Source organism: Pteronotus mesoamericanus, unplaced genomic scaffold (assembly GCF_021234165.1).
Source record: "Pteronotus mesoamericanus isolate MK-2021 breed Mesoamerican mustached bat unplaced genomic scaffold, CSHL_Meso_final scaffold_85, whole genome shotgun sequence".
NCBI classification, from domain to species: Eukaryota; Metazoa; Chordata; class Mammalia; order Chiroptera; family Mormoopidae; genus Pteronotus; species Pteronotus mesoamericanus.
The window spans coordinates 55,192,872-55,216,723 of NW_026555329.1; the positions used below are offsets into that span (position 1 = coordinate 55,192,872).

At 34.6% G+C, this 23,852-nt stretch overlaps 1 protein-coding gene across 1 annotated transcript in view; it reads left to right on the plus strand.

Moving 5' to 3' along the window:
- Positions 1 to 23,852, plus strand: part of CFTR (CF transmembrane conductance regulator) — a 195,913-nt gene that overhangs the window by 22,494 nt on the left and 149,567 nt on the right. The window contains exons 2-4 of the mRNA XM_054564044.1: positions 9,559 to 9,669; positions 12,949 to 13,057; positions 21,204 to 21,419. Coding sequence (XP_054420019.1) covers positions 9,559 to 9,669; positions 12,949 to 13,057; positions 21,204 to 21,419 — 436 coding nt within the window. The remainder of the gene's footprint in view (positions 1 to 9,558; positions 9,670 to 12,948; positions 13,058 to 21,203; positions 21,420 to 23,852) is intronic.

Consider the following 23,852-nt stretch of genomic DNA (forward strand, 5'->3'; position numbering starts at 1 on the left):
TTCAGTCATTATTTTCTCAAATGTGTTTTCAATTCCTTGTTCTCTTTTCCCTCTGACATCCCCATGATGTGAATGTTGGTATGCCTGTAGTTGTCTCAGAGGCTTCTTATACTATCCTCATTTTTTTGGATTGTTTTTTCTTTTTGCTCTTCTGATTGTTTTCTGTTTCCTTATCCTACACATCACTGATTTGATCCTCTGCTTCATTTATTCTACTGTTGATATCCTGTAATACATTCATCATTTCAGTTAGTATATAATTCATTTTTGACTTGTTGCTTTTTTATGTTTTCTATTCCATTTTTATGTTTACTATCTCTTTGTTGAAGTTTTCACTATTCATCTGCTCTTCCCCTCAGTTTACTGAGCATTGTTATAATTAGTGTTTTGAATTCTGCGTATGATAGATTGCTTGTCTCCATTTCATTTAATCTCTTTTCTGGAGTTTTGTTCTGTTCTTTCATTTGGGACACTTTTTTTTGTCTCCTCATTTTGGCTGCTTCCTTGTGTTTGTTTCCATGTATTAGGTAGAGGTGCTACATTTCCCAGACTTGGTAGAGTAGCCTTATATAGTAAGTGTCCTAAAGGGTCCAGTGGCACAACCTCCCCAGTCACCCAAGCTGGGTGCTCCAGGTGTACCCTCTAGGTGGACTGTGTGCACCCTCCTGTTGTAGTTGATTCTTGATTGCTTTGGGCACTCAATGGGAAGAATTCACCCCCAGGCTGATTGGCTGAACAGGACTTGTTTAAGTTGGGCTCTGGTGCCTGCTGAGTATGCCTCTTGGGTGTGTTGATTATGGAGGTGGTTGGGTAGTGCTTTGGCATGGTCTGAAGCTATACACTGGGTGTGCTAGCTCTGGGCCACCCCAGGGGTACAACCAAGGTCAGTTGTCACATGTACCCTGACCAGGGCCACCTACGATGAACTACATAGTAATCAGCTGATTACTTCTGCTTGTATTGGTCTTGGAGATGCCTGGGAGAGACCAAACTATGAACCAATGCTGGCTGCCACTAGTGTCAGGACACTTAGGAAGGGGTGCAGGGCATGTTGAGGCCAGATGCCACTTGGTTGGGGTTTGTGAACCTTTGAGAGATCTTAGGGAAGTCAGCAACATGAGCCGAAAGAGGCCATTTGTATAGAAAAGCCACTGGAAACAGCCTGGATAGGCCCACATGTTGGATGGGGCAGGGTCTCATGGATTCACAGGGCAGGGAGATCAAAGTTAGCTGGGTTAATGGAGGCTCAACTATGGTGCCAACCTACAGGCTCTGTGGGTTGAGGGTCCAGCAAAGGAACAATGACTTCTGCCAGCACTTCTGTCTGAGAGAATGCTGCCCCTCTAGCCCTTGCCCAGATGCCAGACACTTCATTTCCCCTCTGTATGTCCTGAGTATCTTTCAAGCTGCTGCCTCTGTACTAGAGCTCATAACAGGTGAGTCCATGTAAGTTTGTGCATGCATCCTTTAGTAGGAACAGCTTGGACTCCAGGAGACCGTTCTCTTAGTCACAACCCCACTGTTTTTTACTTCCAGAAATAATGGGACTTCTCTTCTCAGCACTGGAACTCTGGGCTGAGGGGCCTGGTGTTGGCTGGGACCCCTCACGCCTCTGGAGAGACCTCGCAGCTGAAATATCTCTCCCAATTTTTAACCGCCACATGTGGATGTGGGGTCAGTCAATTCTGTGTCCCCATTTCTCCTACTTTTCTTGATGTCGCTTCTTCTTTATATCCATAGATGCAGGACTTCAGTTCAGCTGTATTTCAGGCAGTTTTAAATGATGGTCATTCTGTAGTTTAGTTGTAATATTGATATGGATGTGGGAAGATGCAAATACTACATTTACCTATCCTGGCATCTTGAACGGGAGCCTTTATGTTTTTCTTCATATCAGCTTTATTGAGATATAATTCACATACCAATTAACCCATTTGAACTATACAGTTGAATGGTTTTTATATATTCACAGCAATTGTAATTGCTACAATCAATTTTAGAACATTTTTATCACCTCCAAAGAAGCTCCATACTCGTGTACAGTCATTCCCTATTCTCTCTTCCTTCCCCTGTCCGAGGCAAACACTAATCTACTTTCTGCCTCTATAGATTTGCCTATTCTGAATATTTCATATAAATGGAACAATGTGGTCTTTTGTGACTGGCTTTTTTCACATAGTGTAATATTTTCAGGATTCATTGATGTTATATATTATGAATCCGTACATCATTCTTTTTTTATTCCTGAATAATATTCTGTTTATAAGAATATACATTTATCCATTCAGCAGTTGATAGATACTTGAGTTGATTCTACTTTTTTCCTCTTATAAAAATGGTGCTATGAACATTTATGGACAAGTTTTTGTGTGGACATACATTTTTATTCTCTTGAGTATATACCAAGTAGTATAATTGCAGGGTCTTATGGTAAATATATGTTTAATATTTTGAGGAATTTTCAGACTGTTTTACAAAATGGCTGCATCATTTTACATTTCCACCAGCAGGGTATGAGGGTTCCAATTTTTTCACACATTATTATATGTCTTTTTGATTATAGCCATCCTATAAAGTGTGAAGTTGTATTTCATTGTGGTTTTGATTTTCATTTCTGTGATGGCTAATGATGTTGAGCAACCTTTCATGCTCATATTGGGTGTTTGTTTATCTTTTTCTTTGGAGAAATGTCTATTCAGATTTTTTTAACCATTTTTAAATTGGGTTATTTGTCTTTTTATTATGGAGTTATGAGTCCCTTATATATTCTAGATACAAGTTATCAGATGTTTTATTTTCAAAATTATCCCTTATTCTTTGGGTTATTTTTCCACTTCATGTTTTAAGCATAAAAGTTTTAAATATTTATGATGCCCAATTTATCTCTTTTTTTCTATTGTTCCTTGTGCTTTTCATGTTATATCTAAGTGTCTACTACTTTAAAAAAAATTAGTCCTAATATGGCAAATATGACACAAGTGAAGGCTTTGCCATCATAGTCCTGGTTTTCTAATTTCAACTCTGCCCTAGACAAATTATTGAACTCCCTCAACCTCAGTTACTCATCTGTAAGACAGAGATAATAATGGGACTGATTTCTTGAATTGTGGAGATTGCATGAAATAAAGTATATGAACTACTTAAAGAGTTTTGCAAAGCTGTGGAAATATTCTACTGTAAGCTATTATTATTATAATCCTAATAATAATAAATTCTGGTGCTCTGAAAGTTAAACTGAAGCCAAGTAGTTTGTAGGAAGATGTTTCTAACAACATACAGTTTTAACATTTTATAGACAACATTGTATTTGGTACAGTAGTCATGGTAGTTATTTCCAGGAAGAGACATAACTGAGAGATCTTGAAAAGAATCTTTTTCAAGGTCATATGGCTGGGAAATGATAAAGACAGTATTCAAACCTGGAGTGGTCATTTTTTTTCCCTTAAAACCATTAGTTGTTTCAGTAACAGATGTGTGGTAGGACTCAGGTTACTGGGACTTTATGGTCTGTAAGATGAAGTATCAATTCAGACAACTATATCAAGAAAGAAAGAAAAAAACCCATATTATGGAAACTTACTGCTAGTGAATATTATATGAGAATCATAGAGTTAGAATATATTTGACCAGAAGGTTTAGGTTCATAGATAACCTTAGTAAGTAATGAATTATAATTATATGTACCTTGTTCTTTAAATAAAAAGAACTTACTCCTTATTTCCAAAATTATACATGCTCATTGTTAAATATTAGAAAATATGGATAAACATAAAATAAAATACCTTTCTAGATATTTGCTTAATATGTTTACATTCCTAATAAACTTATACTTAGAATCATCTCATGAAGTGGGCAGATTTAGTGTTTGGATTCATTAAGCATGAAGTTAAATTAATTTACAGTAGGGTGCCTGTATGGTTTTAAACTATGGGGTTCCAGAAGATTTTTCAGAATTGGTTTGTGGATTTTTGTTGAGAAGAAAATAATTATTTCCAGATCTTCTGAGATTTATCGACTGTATTTATTTTACTGTTTACTCATCCAGAGAGAAAGAATGAACTATGATTCTCTTGGTACACTAGGGCATTACGAATAATTAACTCTTTAACAGAAAAATGGCTGATCTTTAGCAAGCATGTACTTCCTAAAGGTGATCAAGCAGACTGAAATGGTTATTGCTTATAAATTCACCGTTTTATGAATAAGCAGCAAACACTGTTTAAATACTTTGTGGAAACAGAGAGCAGGTGCTCACCAACCTGGCCCTGACTGCCGTGCTGTGACTTCAGGTGCATTCTTGAAGCCTGTAAGTTTTACACTGGACTTTTGAGAGTTAGATACCACTCTTAGTTTTATTTTCACTAAAATGCATTAAGAAAAAGATATCTGACTGTAAGGTAACATTGAATCTAAGTTGATAAAACAACAATGACATTTGAAGTGTTATTTACGAGGTTAAAAAAATCCTTATAGAGATGAAATAACTTCTGATCAAGTCAATTTTTCCTATCATAGACATTTATATAAATAACTAAAGCAAAGTAGTAAAGCTACGCTGCAGAAGTTTGGTATTTATTACCACATTTTGTTCTAAAGATTTTCCCTCCTTCCTTGGCCTAAACTTCAACATTGTCTTTGGCTAGGACTATCCAGATCTTTTTTTGCTATTTAAATCTCATGGTACATATATTGGATGATGAGATAACCTCTAGTATTTTAAATTTATCTACACAAGTTGGTTTACAGTAATTTCTGCTTAGTTACTCAAGTATTAATTAGTTTTTAAAAGATTTTATTTATATATTTTTAGAGAGAGGGGAAGGGAGGGAGAAAGAGAGGGAGAAAAACACCAATATGAGGGAGAAAGATCGTTTGGTTACCTCTTGCACATGTCCCAACTGGGACCAAACCTGCAACCCAGGTATGAGCCCTGACTGGGAATCAAACTGGAAACCTTTCACTTCACAGGACAATGTCCAACCAACTAAGCCACACCAACCACAGCCTCCAGTATTAATTATTTAAGGCAAAAAATAAAAAGGTTAATCTTTGAGTGTATGAATTTGTTAGTATTTAGAAGTGTCATGCAACCAGTGATTTGAATTTGCTATTTTATTTGGCCAGTTAAATAACAAGTAATGTTAAATACTGTGGAAACCTGATTATTTTATACAAACAAAATCATGTTGAACTAAACAGACCTGATATCTGAGCTTCATCTTAAATTTTAGCAGATGAAAATGTCAGAGGCCTCTGTTGGATTAATAAAACTCAAATGTCAAATAGAAAAATTATTAAAAGCTTTAATTATGTGGTTTTAAGGGGATAGATTCCATGAAAATCAAGGCTTTAATAGTGAGTATAATTGGAAAATTCTTTTTATTATAAGGAATTATAAGTCAGTTTATATAAAAATTGGAAGTTTTGTCCTAAAAATGAAACTAATTAAATACGGTTACATCTTTGTATATGTGTGTGTGCACATATATATTTTTTAAATGTAGTGATAACATTTTTCCTCTATAAAATCTGAAACTTCTCATAGTTAAGTGAACAGAATAGTGTACCTATGGTACTACAATTTTTTCCAAAGTCAGTTTGAAACTTTTAAATTATAAAACACTGTATACATTAGGGATCTCTGTCTGCTGCCTCATAATTAATGATTAGCTAGTGTCTGTTAGAAATAGCCAGAACTTTGGAAACTGACTGTTTCTCAGTAAACCAATTTATATGTTTATTGACAATATGTAGATACTGCCTATGAATGAAGGAGAATGGTAAGATCAATTAAAAGTGAGCACTGGAGATGGTGGAAGCAAATTCGAGAAGGAGGAGGAGAAATAGAGTTTATTGCTTTTGGTTATTCCAAGTATACCTGCTTTGTTTCATGAAACAGCTGAGCATGTGTCCATTTCTAATGGAAGGGATATGGAAGTAGAACTCCTGTCTTGGTATTCCTAAATTCTGTCCAAGTATGTTTAACCTACTCAGGATCATTCAAAAGCCATGGTAGCTAAAGTTTTACAGTAACTAATATTTCATAAAGTATATAATTATACAGGGTCTAGCACAAATAATGGCCCCTTTTTTAATTACAAAATATTTTATTACATAATCATAAACATGTAATTTTATAACATAACAATATCACACTCAAGCACACCACATATTTTAGCTGAAATGTTCAAATTAAAACTATAAATTATTGCACCCATGTTATTACCCTACCAACAACACTCAAGTAGGCCTTACTTCTGCCAGACGCTGTAGATATCCAGGAATTTTGGTGTTTTGTTTTTGTTTTTGTATTTCTAAGACAGGCTTGAGGTAGGCATGGAAAGCTCCTTGATGGGGCAGAAATTTCATTCAATTTTTATTGGTTTAACCTCATAGAATAAATTCTTTTGCTAAGATAACTCTGATAATTGTTAAAATTAATTGATTTTAGTTCTCATAATTTACCATAAGTCAAGTTTCTATTTCAGAATTACAAATACAGATTTACGGTGGTGAACCTGTCAGAAAATATTAAGTTATACTAATAATTATAAATGGTTAAATGTTTTAATATTACTGAATATGTTTTGTTTGATCATGCTGAGAAATGGAACTCTTGATAATCAAAAGTAGGCATCATAGTGTAACATCATATTAAAATGGGCACAGATAACACAGGAAGTTTTTATAAAAGTGGCCAACAAATTGCATGCTCTAAAATGAGATGGAGACTCATTTGTAGGAATGGTGATCAGCTTTTAGGTATGGACCAAAGACATATGTTTTTATATTTTGAAAGAAATGAAAGGATTTGTTTTGAAATTTCCTGAAAATGTTTTCTTGTGTTGTATTTACAGATAGTGAAATTCTATTTATTTGTAAATTGAGTATCAAGTTTTAATAATTCAAACAGTAAAATGCATGGTTTATTGAAGGATGGATATTTTTCCTTTTACTAAATTTTCTATAGGCCCTTTTCTTTCTGCCCTTAATGCCATCACCCTATTCTAAATCTTTCAATCATCTGGCAATAGTGAACTGCTATAGTTGGCCATTTCTTATAGTTAAATTTTTAGGACATTTTTAAGCTGGTTGTTAAGCACAACAGGACGGGGGGAAAAGGAAGGGAATGGGAGGGTCAGGGAACGTGTAGCAAGGTCTCATGGACGAAACCAAAGGGGAAGGATTGAGGGGGGGCAGGGGAAGGTGGTGGGGGGAAGGCAGAGACAAATGTATTTGAAAAAATAAAGAAAATAAATTAAATAAAAAAAATAAAAATTAAGTAATCTAAATTTACAATTAAGTAAATTACATTGAAACAAAGGCAATAAAAACTCAAAAGTTTTCACTACCTAATTATTTTACATTTTACTATTATCCATGCTATTGAGGTTATTTACATTCATTGTATCTGAATGGTAATCTTTCTATATAATGATATGCAACTGTGTATCTCTTCCCAACTATGTGTTCAATGACTTCACATTTGGTGGCTTATAATTGGTTATAGTGGGAGTATCTATTTACACCAGAGAAATTGGCAAATGACATGTCACTTTTTTTCCTTTGCTTTTTGTTCTTCCTGGAAAAGAGATGGTTAAAGATTTGCCAGCACACCATACCACTGCCTGCAGTCTGCCAGCTTCTTTTCTTCCTGCTTCTAGGCTGAACTCCCAGCTGTTTGTCTTGTACAACTCACCATGCTTAATTTTCCTAAATAGGGAAAGTTAAGCATGGTAAAGGAAGGAGGTTTGATGAATGTGGTAAAAATCTATAGTTTTTGCCTTAGTAGCAGACAAATTAACATCTCTGAGTCTCCAGTATTTTATCCTTAAAATAGGAAAATGTTCTCTTTTTGTTCTACCTTACAAGATTTTAAAATTAAAATCACAATGTGCTAGTGTTTGTGAAAACTCCTTGGAAAATGCTGTATACGTATACTTTTTTTTTTTTTAATAGTAGTAAATAGTTGCTTCACTTTTTCACTCTTTGGGTTAAGTTCACAAAGGCTCATAACCAATAAGATGGAGTTTATATTCTAAATTGCTGTCCCCAATTTTTCTACAGCCTAACTGCCACCTGTATTTCCAAGTTTACTTCCAGGGCTTATGCTGGGCACCGGGGTGGTGCCAGGTGGGTGTGACATCACTTGCTTGATGATGCCACTGTACGTACCACATTATCATGTGCTTCCTTCTGCTGCATTCAGACAGTTCCCAGCGATTTTCATTCTTGTTCTCTGGGAAATATTACCAGTGAATCAGACTGGAAAATAAAGACAAAACCCAATTATCTTCCTTTTTTGTTAAGTCTCTTGTTAATATGCAAATATTGCAAGTAAGTAGAAAAAAATGACATTAAACCATTGTCACTCATTGATATCTTAGCAAGAAATAATTGATGAAATTACTTAGCCTTCAAATTGGGCCCTAACTCAGTTAACTTTTAAGGAAGGACAAGTTGTAGAGACATCAGGAACATAGGGCAGGGGCCAACTGAAGGTGGAGACCAAGGAAGTGTAAATAAGAAACTGGACCTAATTAATTTTCTGGGTGGCTAACAAGCACTTTGATATATTATCAAAGTCTCAATGACACAAAATTTTAGATATCTCTGAGGAGAAAATGACGCTAAGGGAAAAAGCATATGTTTGGAGATCACTACTTCCTAGTTCAATTCCTTTCTTCAATAAATGAAATTTCACTCAAATTTCATTAAGAAATTTCTCTTTGTACATGATTTCTTTGTTTTATAATTCTTCTCTTCCTCCTCCCTCCTCTTTCTCTTTCTTAGTTTTTCTTATCTTCATGAAGATTATTCTGCCTTATCCATAATAGTTAGAACCAATGTACTTGAAAATAACAGATATCCTGCCTAATTATTTACCATACCAGCTTTACTAGTTTCTGTCATAAATTGTTATTTATGATGTGGGATAAGGGGACAAAACATAAGAAAGTAATGATACTCACCCTCAAGTAATAATTCAAATGTTATAATTAAGTAAACAAATTGATACAAGTTACTCATTAACCCCTCTGCCATATATAGAGAGTTTATTAAACAAATAGCTCATTGCTCAGTGCTGAGTATCATGTGCTACAGTAACAAAATTAAGTAAGGGTGTTGATTGAAAGTCTATCTTATCTTTCACAGATCATTTTATATTTGAAGTGGTAGAGGCTGGACTTTAGCAATTATAGAAAGCTATAAACTCCAAGTATCTGCTTATTTTGGGGCTGTGTTTTGTTTGAAGAATACTTTTAATATAGAATGTTTAGCAGTTTGTTTTTTTCCTCTAGAAAGGATTCTACCATCATTCTTGATTGTTTCTGACAAAGCAACAGTCACATTAGTTCAGAGGTACTAGTATTTTATACAAATGTATCCTGTAAGATATGAAACCCTGGTATTTATATATAAGTTGACTTATGTTATTCATATTTATGTCTCTACTCTTATCTACAAGCCAGAAGAATTGAAATGATATCAGATTACAAGTCTATATCAGAGACCAAATCAAGTATATATTGCTATCTCCTCTTCTTTTTATTTTAGCTGGACTAGACCAATTTTGAAGAAAGGGTACAGACAGCGACTGGAGTTGTCAGACATATACCAAATCCCTTCAGCTGATTCTGCTGACAATCTCTCTGAAATATTAGAAAGGTATGTTTGTTACATTGTTTATTAATTGCAGAGGTAAATTAATATTATTGATTACTTATAGAACCGACATATCAGAGGGCTTAATTTGTAAAATAGCATATTTAAAATAGGAGAATATGTCTAGCCAGGTGGTTCAGTTGGTTGGAGTGTCATTCCATACACCAAAAGGCTGAAGGTTCAATTCCTGGTCAGGGCACATACCTAGGTTGTGGGTTCACATCCCAGTCAGGGCACTTATGGAATCCCCTTGATGATTCTCTCTCACATTGATGTGTCTCTCTGTCTCTCTCCCACCCAGAACTTTTCCCCCCTCCTCCCTTCCTCCCTTCCTCCCTTCCTCACACCCTCCCTCTCCCACTCCCTCCCTCTCTCCCCCTCTTCCTCTCTAAAATCAATAATATACCATGCTCAGGTGAGGATTAAAATAAAGAAAAAGGAGCACCTATGTTCTTGCTGAAGCCTTGATCAATTAGGAGTTAAACAGTGAAAGAGGAAAGAAAAATAGCATTTTCTTGAAAAATGACTTTTTCTGAAAAATACGTATTTTAGTTCTGAGAAGTTATGTCTTTAAAGAATATTAGGTGCATTTTGTGAAGGCTGAAATAACAGCAATATGAAGTAAATTATGTACCGGGTCTGGCAGAAGTAAGGCTTGCTTGAGTGTGGTTGGGAGGGTACATAAATGTCTCACACAAGATGGACAGCAATTTGAATATTTTACCTAAAATGTCATATGCTGTGCTTGAGTATAATGTTGTTACCTTACAACATTAAATGCTTATAATTTTGTAATAAAAGATTTTGTAATAAAAAAGGGTGTTATTCATGCCAGACCCTGTATATTTGCCTGCAAAATTCTAATACTTGATTATAAATGAAATCTTAAGGTAATGGCTATTAAATAGCAAGTAAATGTAAAAATTTCATAATTTTGAGTACATATTGAATGCCAGGTACAGTGTCTCTCCTCACCCACTGTAACTGAGGAGCATTATTACCTCCATCTTACAAAAGCATTATTATCTCCATCTTACAAAACAGCAAACTGAGGCTCAGAGAGTTGATATAATTTTCCAGCTAACAACTGATTCTAACCCCAGGTCTGTGTTCCCAGCCTCCCCAGGAACAGTGTTTCCCATTGCAAGAAGTCCCTTTTTCTAAGAGTATTGGTTAGAACCCTTTGCTTGCCAGTGAAAAAAAAATCCAATCAACTATTTTAGGTAAATAAAAAGAAGGAATTTATTGGCTCATTGTGCCTGACTGCATGAAAGCTTAGATAGAGAGCTGACTTTAGAGACTCAATGGAACCAGGGACTCAAATGCCACCTGGTGCCATATGCCTTGTGTTGGTTTTATGTCCTCATGTGAGCTTCCTCCAAGCAGACCACAGAGAACAGAGCCCTTCCTTTTTGGCCAAATGTGAAAAATTCCAGAGACCCTTGAGTCAAATGCTCACTCCTTGAACCAACCACAGTCAATGAATGAGCTAGATGGGGTCTTGTGCCAGCAGCACAGACTCTGATGCCAAATGAAAGGGAGAGGGGAGAGGCAGTTGGAAATAAATAAATACATACATACATGCTAATAAATTACTGTACCAAAATAAAGTTGAGTAGACTTGAAATTTATTTTCATTGAAGTCATTTTTTGACATTTTTAAGTCAAAGTAAGATATTCACATTTATTTTTCTTGATTTTAATGAAAGAATTAGGCCAGTAAGAGTAGCAAATTCACATTTCCAAGATCAAGGACCAATTCCTCTATCTCTGCTAACTTCTCTTAGACTACAAGTTGTTCAATTCCCACCCATAACAAAATTTCCCCAACCTTGCCTTTCCCTCAGGTCACTATCCCATTCTTTTTTTCTTCTTCTTTCCTTTTCATAGTTAGTATTTTTCTGTTCTCCTTGTCTCTTCCATTCTTCACCTTTTATTTACTTCTCAGCTCCCTAAAATATGGTTTCCATGTCTACCATGTTCCTAAAACCACACTGATCAGGGTCACCAGAGGCCTCTAAATTGTTGAATATTAATGATCTCTTCCTACATGACTTCAGTGTTGAACACTTCTTTCCACCTTGAAACCATTCTTTGGCTTTTTAATCTGACTCTTCCTTTGAAGGAGAAGCTGAATCTGCCTTCATATTTACCTTATTGTGAGTCACTGAATGATGTGGATGGGAGGCAGCTCTCTGTGTGTGAGTGAAAGAGTAGGAAGGAATAGGAGGCAGACAGATGGGATAGAGTAATTAAGCATTATAGACAGTAAGCTTCTGGGGGAAGTCATTGTTCATCAAAGACTGCCAAGCTTTCCCTCAGATCTCAGTTGTGTGTTCTTTCTTTGAAGTAACTTAGAACCACCTGTAATGATAGTAGATTGAAGGCTATAAGAATAGCTGTTGATCAAACGCAAGGCCTTTATCTAGTTATTTATTTAGTTCTTGCTTGTGGTTCATGAAACTTTTTATCTCTGTACAGTTTAAAAATAAAGTTGAAGGTAACATTTAGAGATATATTTTATTTGCTTTGAGAAGAGAAAGTGGGATTTACTAATAGAAAGCAGTGACAATAATTTAAAATAAATATAGTCAACTGATAAATCTATCGTATTTAAAAGAAAACAAAACATTTATTTATATATCAACCATTTTCAGATTATTTAATTTATATTCCTACTAGAAAATATAGAATTTGATTGTTTTAATCTTCCTAAGTGTTACTTTGGAATAACTATAGTAGTTGAAAATAAAGTTTGATGATATTTATTTCATACCCCTATATTTAAAAACAAAGTCTAACCAGTATTTCTAATGTTAAGCCACAGAAAACTCCATCTGACTTTTTATCTTGTTTTTGCTTTGATAGTTAAATTATGTAAAATCTACTACAATTCTGAACAGGTAAAACTCAAGAAGTGAAGGGCAAAAACATTAAATATTTGTTTATTTTCCACCTTGTTCTAAGCACAGCAGTGTGTATTCATAAGTCATACTTATTTGTCTCCATTTTGTATTGCTGTTAAGAAGCCCAGAACCTTTCTTTAACAAATATATTGTGGCCTTTTCATGAGGTCAACTCTCTGAAATTGATACATGGTAGAGCATTGAATTCTGTTAGGTATCTGACTGAGCACTGGTGTTAGAATGTCTCAGCAAATTTTCACCTCTTTAATTAATCTGCTTGGATGTACTTGTATAGAGAAAACTATGTTAAGGGAAATAAAACAACTCAAATATTTGCACAATCACGTTTTTAGTTCAACTGTTTATTTCTTTGCAGAGAATGGGACAGAGAGCTGGCATCAAAGAAAAATCCCAAACTCATTAATGCCCTTCGGAGATGCTTTTTCTGGAGATTTATGTTCTATGGAATCCTATTATATTTAGGGGTAAGGATCTCATTTGTAAATTTATTATGGCTACAACAATTATTAGCTTAAATTCATCCAATTACATATATGAATGTTCATAATATTTTGAAATTACACCTGCATGCTGAATTGTTTCAAGGAAAAATAACAAAATTTAAAAATTTGGCAGTGAGTTAGTTTTGTTTTCTTAGTCTCTTATACTTTATCAGTGTGATGAGAGCACCATGCCTGAAAAACCTAGGCTTTGTGGTATTTAAGTGTCATCTGGGACATTCCTGTGACTCTGATCATTATTTTACCACTGGAGCCTCATTTTGAATCCTTGCTTATAAGCTAGAAAAGGTAATGGCAAGTTGAAAACTTATTTAGTCTTCAAAGAAAAGTTGTGCACACATTTTCTTTGGGATGTGAAGTATCATTTGGATGCACTATATTCATGTAAGTCTTCATGCTTTGCAGAGTTAGCAGTGCCCTAGTGTTTCTCAAAGAGATGCCATACAAGTTGCATTGTTGTAAAAATCTATAGTTCAAACACACCAAGAAAAATATATTTGAAAATTTATCTTGACAAAAATGACCGCATTTATGTCCAGAATGTTTTGTGCTACTCTAAGGAATCTCGTGGAAAAATTCTTGTGGTTTTGACTATCTATTATCTAACTATCTATCTATCTATCTATCTATCTATCTATCTATCTATCTATCATCTATCATGTATCATCTGTCATCAATCTATTCCCATAGAAACCTGCGACAGTTTGGGGGTGAAAATACTTTGTTCATAAATAAAAATAAGATAGCTAAAGAATTAATTATCTTTTAATATATCTTTGAGGCAATTTTTCTCAATGAAAGTACTCAAGCTTTGGAAAACAATTTTATAAGTAGTTTCTGGCTCTATTGCTTAATTTTTTAAAATATGTTTTATTGATTGTTTTAAAGACTATATTTTATACATTTGAATTAGTGTATAAAACTACAATTCATACCAGTCATTATAAAAGAATGTAACATTATCAATAAGTCATTGTTGGATTGAATTAAATGATACTTCAAACAAGTGTTAGGTTATGACTATGGTTGTGGTGAAACTAAACATTTTTCCTAGTCATGTTCTCTGTCACATGCTGTGCCTAGTAATTAACATAAGCACAATGGAATACAAGCTAGAAGAGAGCCCTAGTTATCAAACCCCTTTATTCTCTGCCTGGCTTGTGAAATAATTTATCCACCAGCCTAGAAGTTTCATGTGAACAAAAGCACTCACCTAAATGTGAAAGTTTAGATGACACACAAATTATATTGAAGTTATTTTTTGGTCTGGTGTACACAAACCCCAGAATAAACATGACATAGTTTAATATTTATTGTACCTAATCTGTTCCAGGGTAAGGTCAACATTAAGGCTTTTATGCAGATTATTTTAACTTGATTGTTCTCATAAATTCATGCATCAGACGTTATTATACAGAAAAGGAAACTGAGAATCAGGGGAATTATATAACTTCCCCAAAGTCATGCATATGGTAAATTTGAGTGATGGGCAGGTCCATTTAGCCCCAAAGCCTATGAACCTTCCATTATATTAAATTATACTTGTTACATAACCATATATGTAATGGTTGTACTTAGGCTCTCAGCAGAATGGTGACTCTAGTAACTAGTCTTGGATCTGCTGAGTTTCTTTGCACTTTGTCAGGAGACACAAGTTGTTAGAAGCTTGAAGGCTGAGGATTCTTCCTGGGTCACCTCAGGCAAATCTGCAGAAAGTTCACAGCAGAAAGCAGGATAGTGGAACCAACTTGAATTTTCTCATTTACATTCAGGAATGAATACCCCCCATCTAGCTAACTTGGAGAATCTTATTCAGAAAGTTTCAGGTAGACCCTGAATTTCTGCATTTCTAAAAGTTCCCAGATGAAGATGCAGTTTGCTGCTTGCACCTCACTTTGAGTAGCAAGGCCTGACAGGGTTGTGGAAGAAGAGAATGCCTAGTTAGAAGAAAAAGTTGTGAAAAGAGAAATAGGCAGATATGATCAAGGAGCCCCTGAATGAAAACGACAGCAATCCCACTGAGACTAAAAGTTGGCTAAGGGTTTCTGGAAAGTCCCAATGTTAGCTATTAACTTCTGTATCTTCCTTTAGCACTTCCTTGCAACTAATACAGAATAATATATTATTGCATGTAAACTGTAATTAAAAAACAAGCAAAAAATGAAAACAGGGAAAATGATTAGGAATAAAATTTCACCAAGATTCAATAGAAAAAAAATGCATCCATACCAAAAGACAAAAAGGAAAAGAAAAAAGAAAAGAAAACAGCTCTTTCGCAGAGAAGCACATGGAGAAGGCAAATATGTACCTAAAGGAATGCTGTTCCTTTTCCAAGACTGCATCGGGGGAGATGTTCCATCTCTTCCTGTATAAATATAGTTATACAGGTTGATTAGGTTTCAACATTACTATATGAACAGAAAGGTGCTTCAAGAGCATTTAACATTATATGTATTTTTAAAGGCTAATCTAGAAACCCAATGCCATGTTCAGTACAAATTTATCTAAGGAAAATGCATCTCCTGTTCTTCCACGTGACATTTAGAAAACAATTGATTTGTAGATTAGGAATTGTCTGTGATCATGTCCTTACAACTTAAATTCAGTATGAGGTTGTCCAGTTCTCTCATTCCTTGTAGGAACATGGTGCATCTTTAAGTTCTTGTAGCTAAACAGTATGTATGGTCATGCTTTCATGACAGAGTCTGTTTTATTATCTTCGGACAAATCAAAGCACTTTTCTGACTTCAGTTTCCTTAACTGTACAAATCAAGGGGTGACAATAAAGTGAATAGTCTCTATAATTTCTTCCACTTTTTAAATTGTGTGCCTATGATATGGGTCCAAGAGAAATGGTATTTATCTTAAATTACAGTGATGTTAACTTATAACTTGATTTGGTAGGTTGATGTTGAACTAATCTCAATGCTTGCATTGATGATGAGCTGAGAGACAGCAGGTTGTGTTTTAACATTTTCATTTTGATTTAGGGTTATGAATAAGAAATAGACTTGGAGTCAAAATGTCTGGTTCAAATCCCACTTTTACCAGTTACAAGCTGTGTGACACTGGGAAAATCATTTAAACTCTCCTTGTCACAGTTTCTTTAATTGTAAAGTGGAGATAATAGCATATATTTAAAAGAGTTATTGTGAGAATTAAATGTGTTAAGCAGGTAGGGTGGATCATGGTACATAGCAAGTACTTTATAAATGTTAACTGTTCTTAGATCTTTAAGTAGAATCTCTATCTACCTGCACAAATATTAATATTATTAGCATTTACTTTAATTCTCATAGGTCACAGGAAAATATTTTTGCTAAAATTTAAAAATGATACCTAGATATTATTACCTCAGAAATTAAAATTAGTATTTTAACACATCTTCCATTACTGTATCTTCTGGGTTTAACTTACTATTGCTGCTATATAAGCAGGTCCAGGAATATTTTATTATAAAACATTAAGAATATAGCTTAAAGGGACATAAAGGAAAGAATAAACAAGTGGGACCTCATCAAAATAAGAAGCTTCTGCACGGCTAAAGAAAACATCAGCAAAATGAAAAGGGAGCCAACCATTTGGGAAAATATATTTGCTAATGATACATCAGATAGAGGTTTGATCTCCAAGATATACAAAGAACTCACTCGACTTTACTCCAAGAAGACAAACGATCCAATCAAAAAATGGGCAAAGGACCTGGGCAGATGCTTTTCTAAGGAGGAGATACAGAGGGCCCAGAGGCATTTGAAAGGATGCTCTGCATCACTAGCCATTAGAGAAATGCAGATCAAAACCACCATGAGGTACCACCTCACGCTGGTCAGAATGGCCATCATAAACAGATCCACAAACAACAGGTGCTGGCGAGGCTGTGGAGAAAAGGGAACTCTAGTCCACTGTTGGTGGGAATGCAGACTGGTGCAGCCACTATGGAAAGCAGTGTGGAATTTCCTCAGAAAGCTGAAAATGGAACTGCCTTTTGATCCAGCGATTCCCCTGCTGGGACTATACCCTGAGAACACCAAAACGCCAATACAAAAGAACCTATGCACCCCAATGTTCATAGCAGCACAATTTACAATAGCCAAGTGTTGGAAGCACCCTAAATGCCCATCAGTAGATGATTGGATCAAAAAATTATGGTACATATACACAATGGAATACTACGCAGCAGAAAGAAAAAAGAAGTACTAAACTTCGCGACAGCATGGATGGAACTGGAGAGCATCATGCTAAGCGAAATAAGCCAGGGGGCGAAAGACAAATACCATATGATCTCACCTATAAGCGGAACCTAACCAACAATGCAAAGAAGCAAGGCAAATATGACCAGCAACACTGAAAGGAAAAGAAATCAACAGAGACAAGAGGGAAGTGGGGGGGCAGGGAAAGGGAAGGGAAGGGGAAAGTCAAGGAACATATAGCAAGGACTCATGGACAAAACCAAAGGGGAAGAGCTGAGGGAGGGAAGGTGGGAGGGGGCAAGGGAAAGAGGTGGGGGGAAGGCAGAGACAAATGTATTTAAAAAGTAAATAAATTAATTAAAAAAAAATTTAAAAAAAAGAATATAGCTTAGATTTTTAGTGAAGATATTGCTGGTAATAGTTAATAAATCAAAATACTAAAGGAAAATACCAAAAGTAAAATACTAAAAACATGACTCAAAGGCAGACAGGTATCATGATACCATTTTTAAGAAAGTCCGTTTTTGTCGTGGTATACATACATACATATCTTTAAAACTACAGACAGTGTGGCAGTAAATAGGTTTTATTTTCTATGTTGAATATGTATGGTGTCAGGTGGGTGCTAGATTTTGGTGGGGAGGGGTGATCACTTTGTAAATTAGATAAATGCTCAATCACTGGGTTGTACACCTAAAAGTAATATAATATTGTATGCCAACTGTAATCGACAAATAATTACTAAAAAAGAAATTTAATTTTAAAAATGAGTATTCTGTTTCTCTATTATTTATTGTATAATTTTGCCTTTTTCCACTGAATTAATGTGCCATGTTTTATTGTATATCAAAGTTTTAGGTGCACTTGGACCTGTTCTGTAACTTTCCAGATAAATCAGTCTATTACTGTCTCATACCAAATTATTATAGCTGTATAATATGATTTGATATTTAGTAATGTGAACCTCCTCACACATTGTTTTTATTTTTCAAATGATTTTAATTAGTCTCTCATTTTTTCCAGCTTAAATTTAGAGTAATTTTATCTGTTGATTCTACAAATATATATGCTGAGTGGATATCCTGTGCTAGGTACTGAACATGGTGTTGGGGTTGCTTTAAGAACCAAGGTAGACAGTCTCTGCTTTTACGGTGCAAAAAGTTCACTTCTAAAAACTTGGAATTCTGATGAAGATTGCATTAATCTTATAAAATAACTTGGGGGAAAATGTAATCTTTGTGACCATTCATTTTTCTTTTTTGAAAAATTTTAAGTTCTTTATTTATGTGAGACTTTAAAAATGTATCTTAGTAATGTATTATAAAATATATTTTTAGATATATATTATTGGTATTTACAGTACATTTTTGTTATATTTTTGCTACAAATGGGATACTTATTTAATTGATTGTTATGCTTGGCATAATCTATTTCCTTAGTATAAGTATTTTTTAATTCTCTGTTAAACTCTTGATTTACTAAAACGTTTTCTATGGACAATCATATTCTATGCTGATAATGATAATACTTTCATTTCTCTTTTCCTATAGTCACACATAAGTTGGTTTTCTTTTTTGAGTTATATTAACAAAAAGCTCCAGGAAAAATTATTTAATTGTACTAACTTCCAGTATTGCTATTGTTTGTCTGTATCTGACTCTATAGTTAATGCTTCTAGAGTTTTATTAATTGTGGTGTTAATTATTGTTTTGAAGGAGAATTTTTTCCCAAGTTAATGAATATCTTTATATTTGAGTTTATTTGAACATTATCAGAACATTATCAGTATTGAAGTTTTTATCATACAGTAGTCCTTTACAGTTGTTATTGACATAACCATATGTTCTGTAAACTATTGGTATGCTATTAATTTCTCAATACTAAGACATCTTCTCAATATTTCTCAAATAATGTCCTAGTATTCCCAATATTAAGACATATAAAATGTACTTAAAATGAATTAGATGATGATGATGATGATGATTTCACTGACTACACACAGTAGACAATAATGTCAATTTAGAAGTTCTTCACCCTGGCTGGTGTAGCTCACTGGATCGAGCTCCAGCCTATGAACCAAAGGGTCACATGCCTCGGTTGCAGGCCGGGTCCCCAGCAGGGGGCACTCGATAGGCAACCACAAGATGTTTCCCTCTCTCCCTCCTTTCCCCTGTCTAAAAATAAATAAATAAAATCTTTAAAAAAATTTTTAATTGATATTCTACTTTTATTAGAAAGAAGTATGCTTTGGGTTTGGAATTATAATTTTTAAGGTAAAGTTATTTTGGGATTATTTCATGTACTGTAATTGCAAACCTGAACAAAGTTTTCTACTTTCACCTGGACTGTCTTTCATGACTTGAATATCTGTAGAAGCATTTGGCCATATCCTAGTATGCAGGTGGAACAGAAATGTTTAAAGGATTTTGATTCATTTACAGTGACTTTAAGCTCTGGTCTGGAGGATCCCATGAGAGAACAGATATATCTCCCAGGAGTTATTTTCATGCTTTTTAATTTTTCTCTGGGAGGTTCATTTAAATTTAGACTCAAGAATATTCCCGCCAGGAATGCAATCACTTGTGCTGTTCTCTAAGCACATGGTCTTCTGAACTCACTTTGTTCAGACCTGCATCCCTCTGAGAAAAACACACCTGTAGTTGTGGCAGGATATGGGCCAGGCCAGTTGCCCAAGAAATCCTCAACATCTGCCATGGGACTCCCTAGACTCAGATCATACAATCAGAGATGCTAGCACTACAGGGGACCTTCAAGATCAGCTTGCTCTACCACTAAGCTCATCAATGAGGAAACTGTCTAGAGGAAGTGAGTATGGTGACAAAGAGCATAGGTAACATGCTGGGATAAGAATGTGGATTTCATGACTCTGAATTTAGTGCTCATTTCACTGACATGTTGGTTGAAAAATTTGTATTTGCCTTCTATTATCTAAGTGAACCAGAAAGTGAATCCCATCTTTATTTGTGTCTGATAAAATTAACAAAAATTTTATGAAATTTTCAAATAAATTTATATTCCCTATCATTACATTCAAGCCTCAGTCTGCTTTAACTGGTTTATATGGTGCCTTATTGGGAAATTTCTTGTGTTTCTAAAAATAATCTGAGCAATGGTATATACACAGCTTTCACATGCCAAGAATGTAGGGCTGTCCTGACTGGTGCGTGGCTCAGTTAGTTGAGCATGCTCCCACAAAGCGAAACCACCTTTCACAGCCACCAGTCAGATTCCTGGTCAGGATATATGACAGGATTGCAGACCGGTCTCTGGTTGGGGTGTCTGCTAGAGGCAACTGACTTATGTTTCTCTCCCTCTCTTTCTTCCTCCAACCCCCTTTCTCTAAAATAAATAAAAAAGTAAATAAGTAAATAAATAAATACATAAATAAAATCTAATAAAAGAATGTAAGACTATGTTTATTTCAGTTATTACAGGGATGATTTTTAGACCAAGCTAGGTATCAGTTACCATTGTTTACCATCATAGTAATACTACCAGTGTTTTTGTGGACTAACCATAGTTGTTCAAGGGATAAGTGTGTCCTCTTTTGGTTAAGGCAAAGTTACAACTAATTCAGTAATGATAATGTGTAGAATAGATATCTAAATGAGAATAACACACATTTCATTTATTTTGTTATAAAGTGCAACTGAATAACAATTCAGTAAATGGGTCTATTGTGGTAGAGGTGACAGGTCATGGAAAAAATAATGATACAATGGCAGGGAGTTGAAGTACAAACATATTAAGAACAATGTTAAGAATTTCATATATGGCATGGCTCTTTGTGTAGCCATTTTAAGTTTTCCTTTAAAGATAAAACTTCCTGTGTTGAAATTGTGGGAGTATTTTATAAAAGGAGAATAAATTTTCATTTCTCTGTTTGTCCTCTTCTGCAGGAAGTCACTAAAGCTGTCCAGCCTCTCTTACTGGGAAGAATCATAGCCTCCTATGATCCAGATAACAAGGTGGAACGCTCCATTGCGATTTACCTAGGCATAGGATTATGCCTTCTCTTTATCCTGAGGACACTGCTCCTGCACCCAGCCATTTTTGGCCTTCATCACATTGGAATGCAAATGAGGATAGCTATGTTTAGTTTGATTTATAAGAAGGTAATACTTCCTTGCACAGTCTCCATGGTACCTTGAGTGGCATCATGTTGTAAATGCTATGCTGGTACAAATTAGGGATAAATGCTGAAATCAGTTTCTTAAGGCTGTTAGATAAATTACAGCAATAAGTGTTTCTAATTTTCCTTGACAACTATAAGAGTATAGTATATATGTAATTGTTAATGATAATCCAAGCAATGAAAGTTTTCACCTTAACTAGTTGTGACACAGGGGTGTTATTCACCTATTTACTGCTTCATTTTGTGTTAGATTTTTGTCATCCTGTAAGTTTGCAAATTAAAAAAAAATTTAGAGCAGCACAAGGACGTTAAGCAACCTTAAGAACCTGCTCTGGTTTTCTGTGTATACTGTTCAGAAAAGAACCCAAGTTGTTGAAGCATGATTTATGTAAATTCAAATTAAGATTTAGCTACCTTGCAAATAAAATTTAAGATCATTTCAATAACATGTGTTCTCAACAACCCGATTCTAAATCAAATGTGACTGATTAAATCTACCAAGTCATTCATTGTATTGGGTTGGCCAAAAAGTCCATTTAGTTTTTTCTGTAAAATAAAAGACACATTTTTCACTTTCACCAATAACTTTATTGATCTGGATATTTTGAGTATGTCGGCTATCTCCTGTGTGGTAGAACATTGATTGTTCTCACTTAATGTCTCAATTAGGTTGCTATCAACTTCAACTGGTCTGTCCAACCAGGGAGCATTGTCCAATGAGAAATCTCTAACTCAAAACTTTGCAAACCACTTTTGACACTTTTGATCAGTCATAACACCTTCTCCATACACTGCACAAATCTTTTTTTGTGTGTTTTTCAGTTGTGTTTTTACCTTTCTTGAAATAACAAAGCATAATACACCAAAAAAGTTGCGTATTTTCTTCCATCTTCGGTATTAAAACAGCTACACAAAAATTCACCAATTTTGATTTTTTTAAAATGCATGCTGTTGTGATAGCTGTCACAATACAATCTAACAGCATTGGTTTGAATGAGATTAACACAACTAAGTGCTATTGGAGCCCACTTACAGAAACAAACTTTTTTGCCAAGCCCATATAGAAAGCTATTTTGGTTGAATCATTAGGATACTACTTTACCCTTATTCTCTCTTTTCTTCTCCCAATGTAAAAACTTTATATACTTGGTTTATAAGGGTCATGGATCTGAAATTCCCTCTAGCAAATAACCCATAATGCTTCCATAATGTGCATTATGCAAGGTCAGTTGTGCTGTAAAACTTGATAACCATACTTTATTGTTCAAAGGAGTCTTTTATGGAGGCACAAGAGAAAAATGGTGCCCACAGTTAAATTAAATCACCTCAGCTATAGTCTCGTCAGTGCACAATTACTAGTGAAACATGGGGGATAAATCAGCAAAAATTTTATATTGATCCAGAAATTTTACTTTAGTAAGTAAAGAAATTTGGTATTATTCAGAACACAAACATTTTAAAGAAAGTAAAATTCAGTTTAAAAATTATTTATAAAAGTGCTTATTATCATAACATGAGTAATAGCTAATGATGATGACAAACATCTAAAAGATTTAGATGTGCTGTCTCATTTGAGTTTCTCCTTAGACTATGGATAAAAGATTTCAAGAAACTAAGACTTAAGAAAATATAGGACATTGCATAAAAACTTGTTTAAATGTTCTAAAATGGATAAATCATATTCCTTGAAGTAAATGATTTTCTAATATGGAGGAAAATAAAATAGTATTGAAATAATGTAGCAAGAGAAACTGTTATACGGGAAGAGAGAGGCATGAAATGGTCTGGGTTACAGGGAGGAGAGATGAAAGAAAGAGCAGGTTAGTTTGTAAATAAGTCCACATATAAAATTTAACACAAATACAGCAATATATGGTGCTTTCAGATCTGGAACACATTCATGAAAAGTTAGAAGCTGTTGTCTCTATCTGTCTTTCTAATTGTCGAATATCTGTTCTTACCTAGTTTGCTTTACCTCTCTAGCTACACTAGCTGGCCTTCATTGGCATCATCACCAAAGAATGCAATTGCATCTCCACGTGGCTGTGTTTTGGTTCCTAAAGTAAACGTAAAGTAAGCTGGTACCTTAGCTGACCAGTTTCATTTGTGTGGCAGGCAACCATTGATTCTTTCTACAATGTTCCAAATTTTATAATAGGGTACCATTTTGTTTTGTTCTCAAATCTGCAACTGTGACATGTTCAAATTATATTTTAAATAATGAACCTAAGTACAAACTAAATTAAGCTTTGCCTCTGAATGTCAAGAAGATAGAAGTAACGAAAATGAAGAAATACTCACTGAATGTTTACTATGCTTAACATGGAGCCCTGTGGAGAATTCAGTCACCTAAGACTGAGTCTGTTACTAGGTCATGTGTGATCCAGCTCAAAGGATTTTCCCCTCTCATATC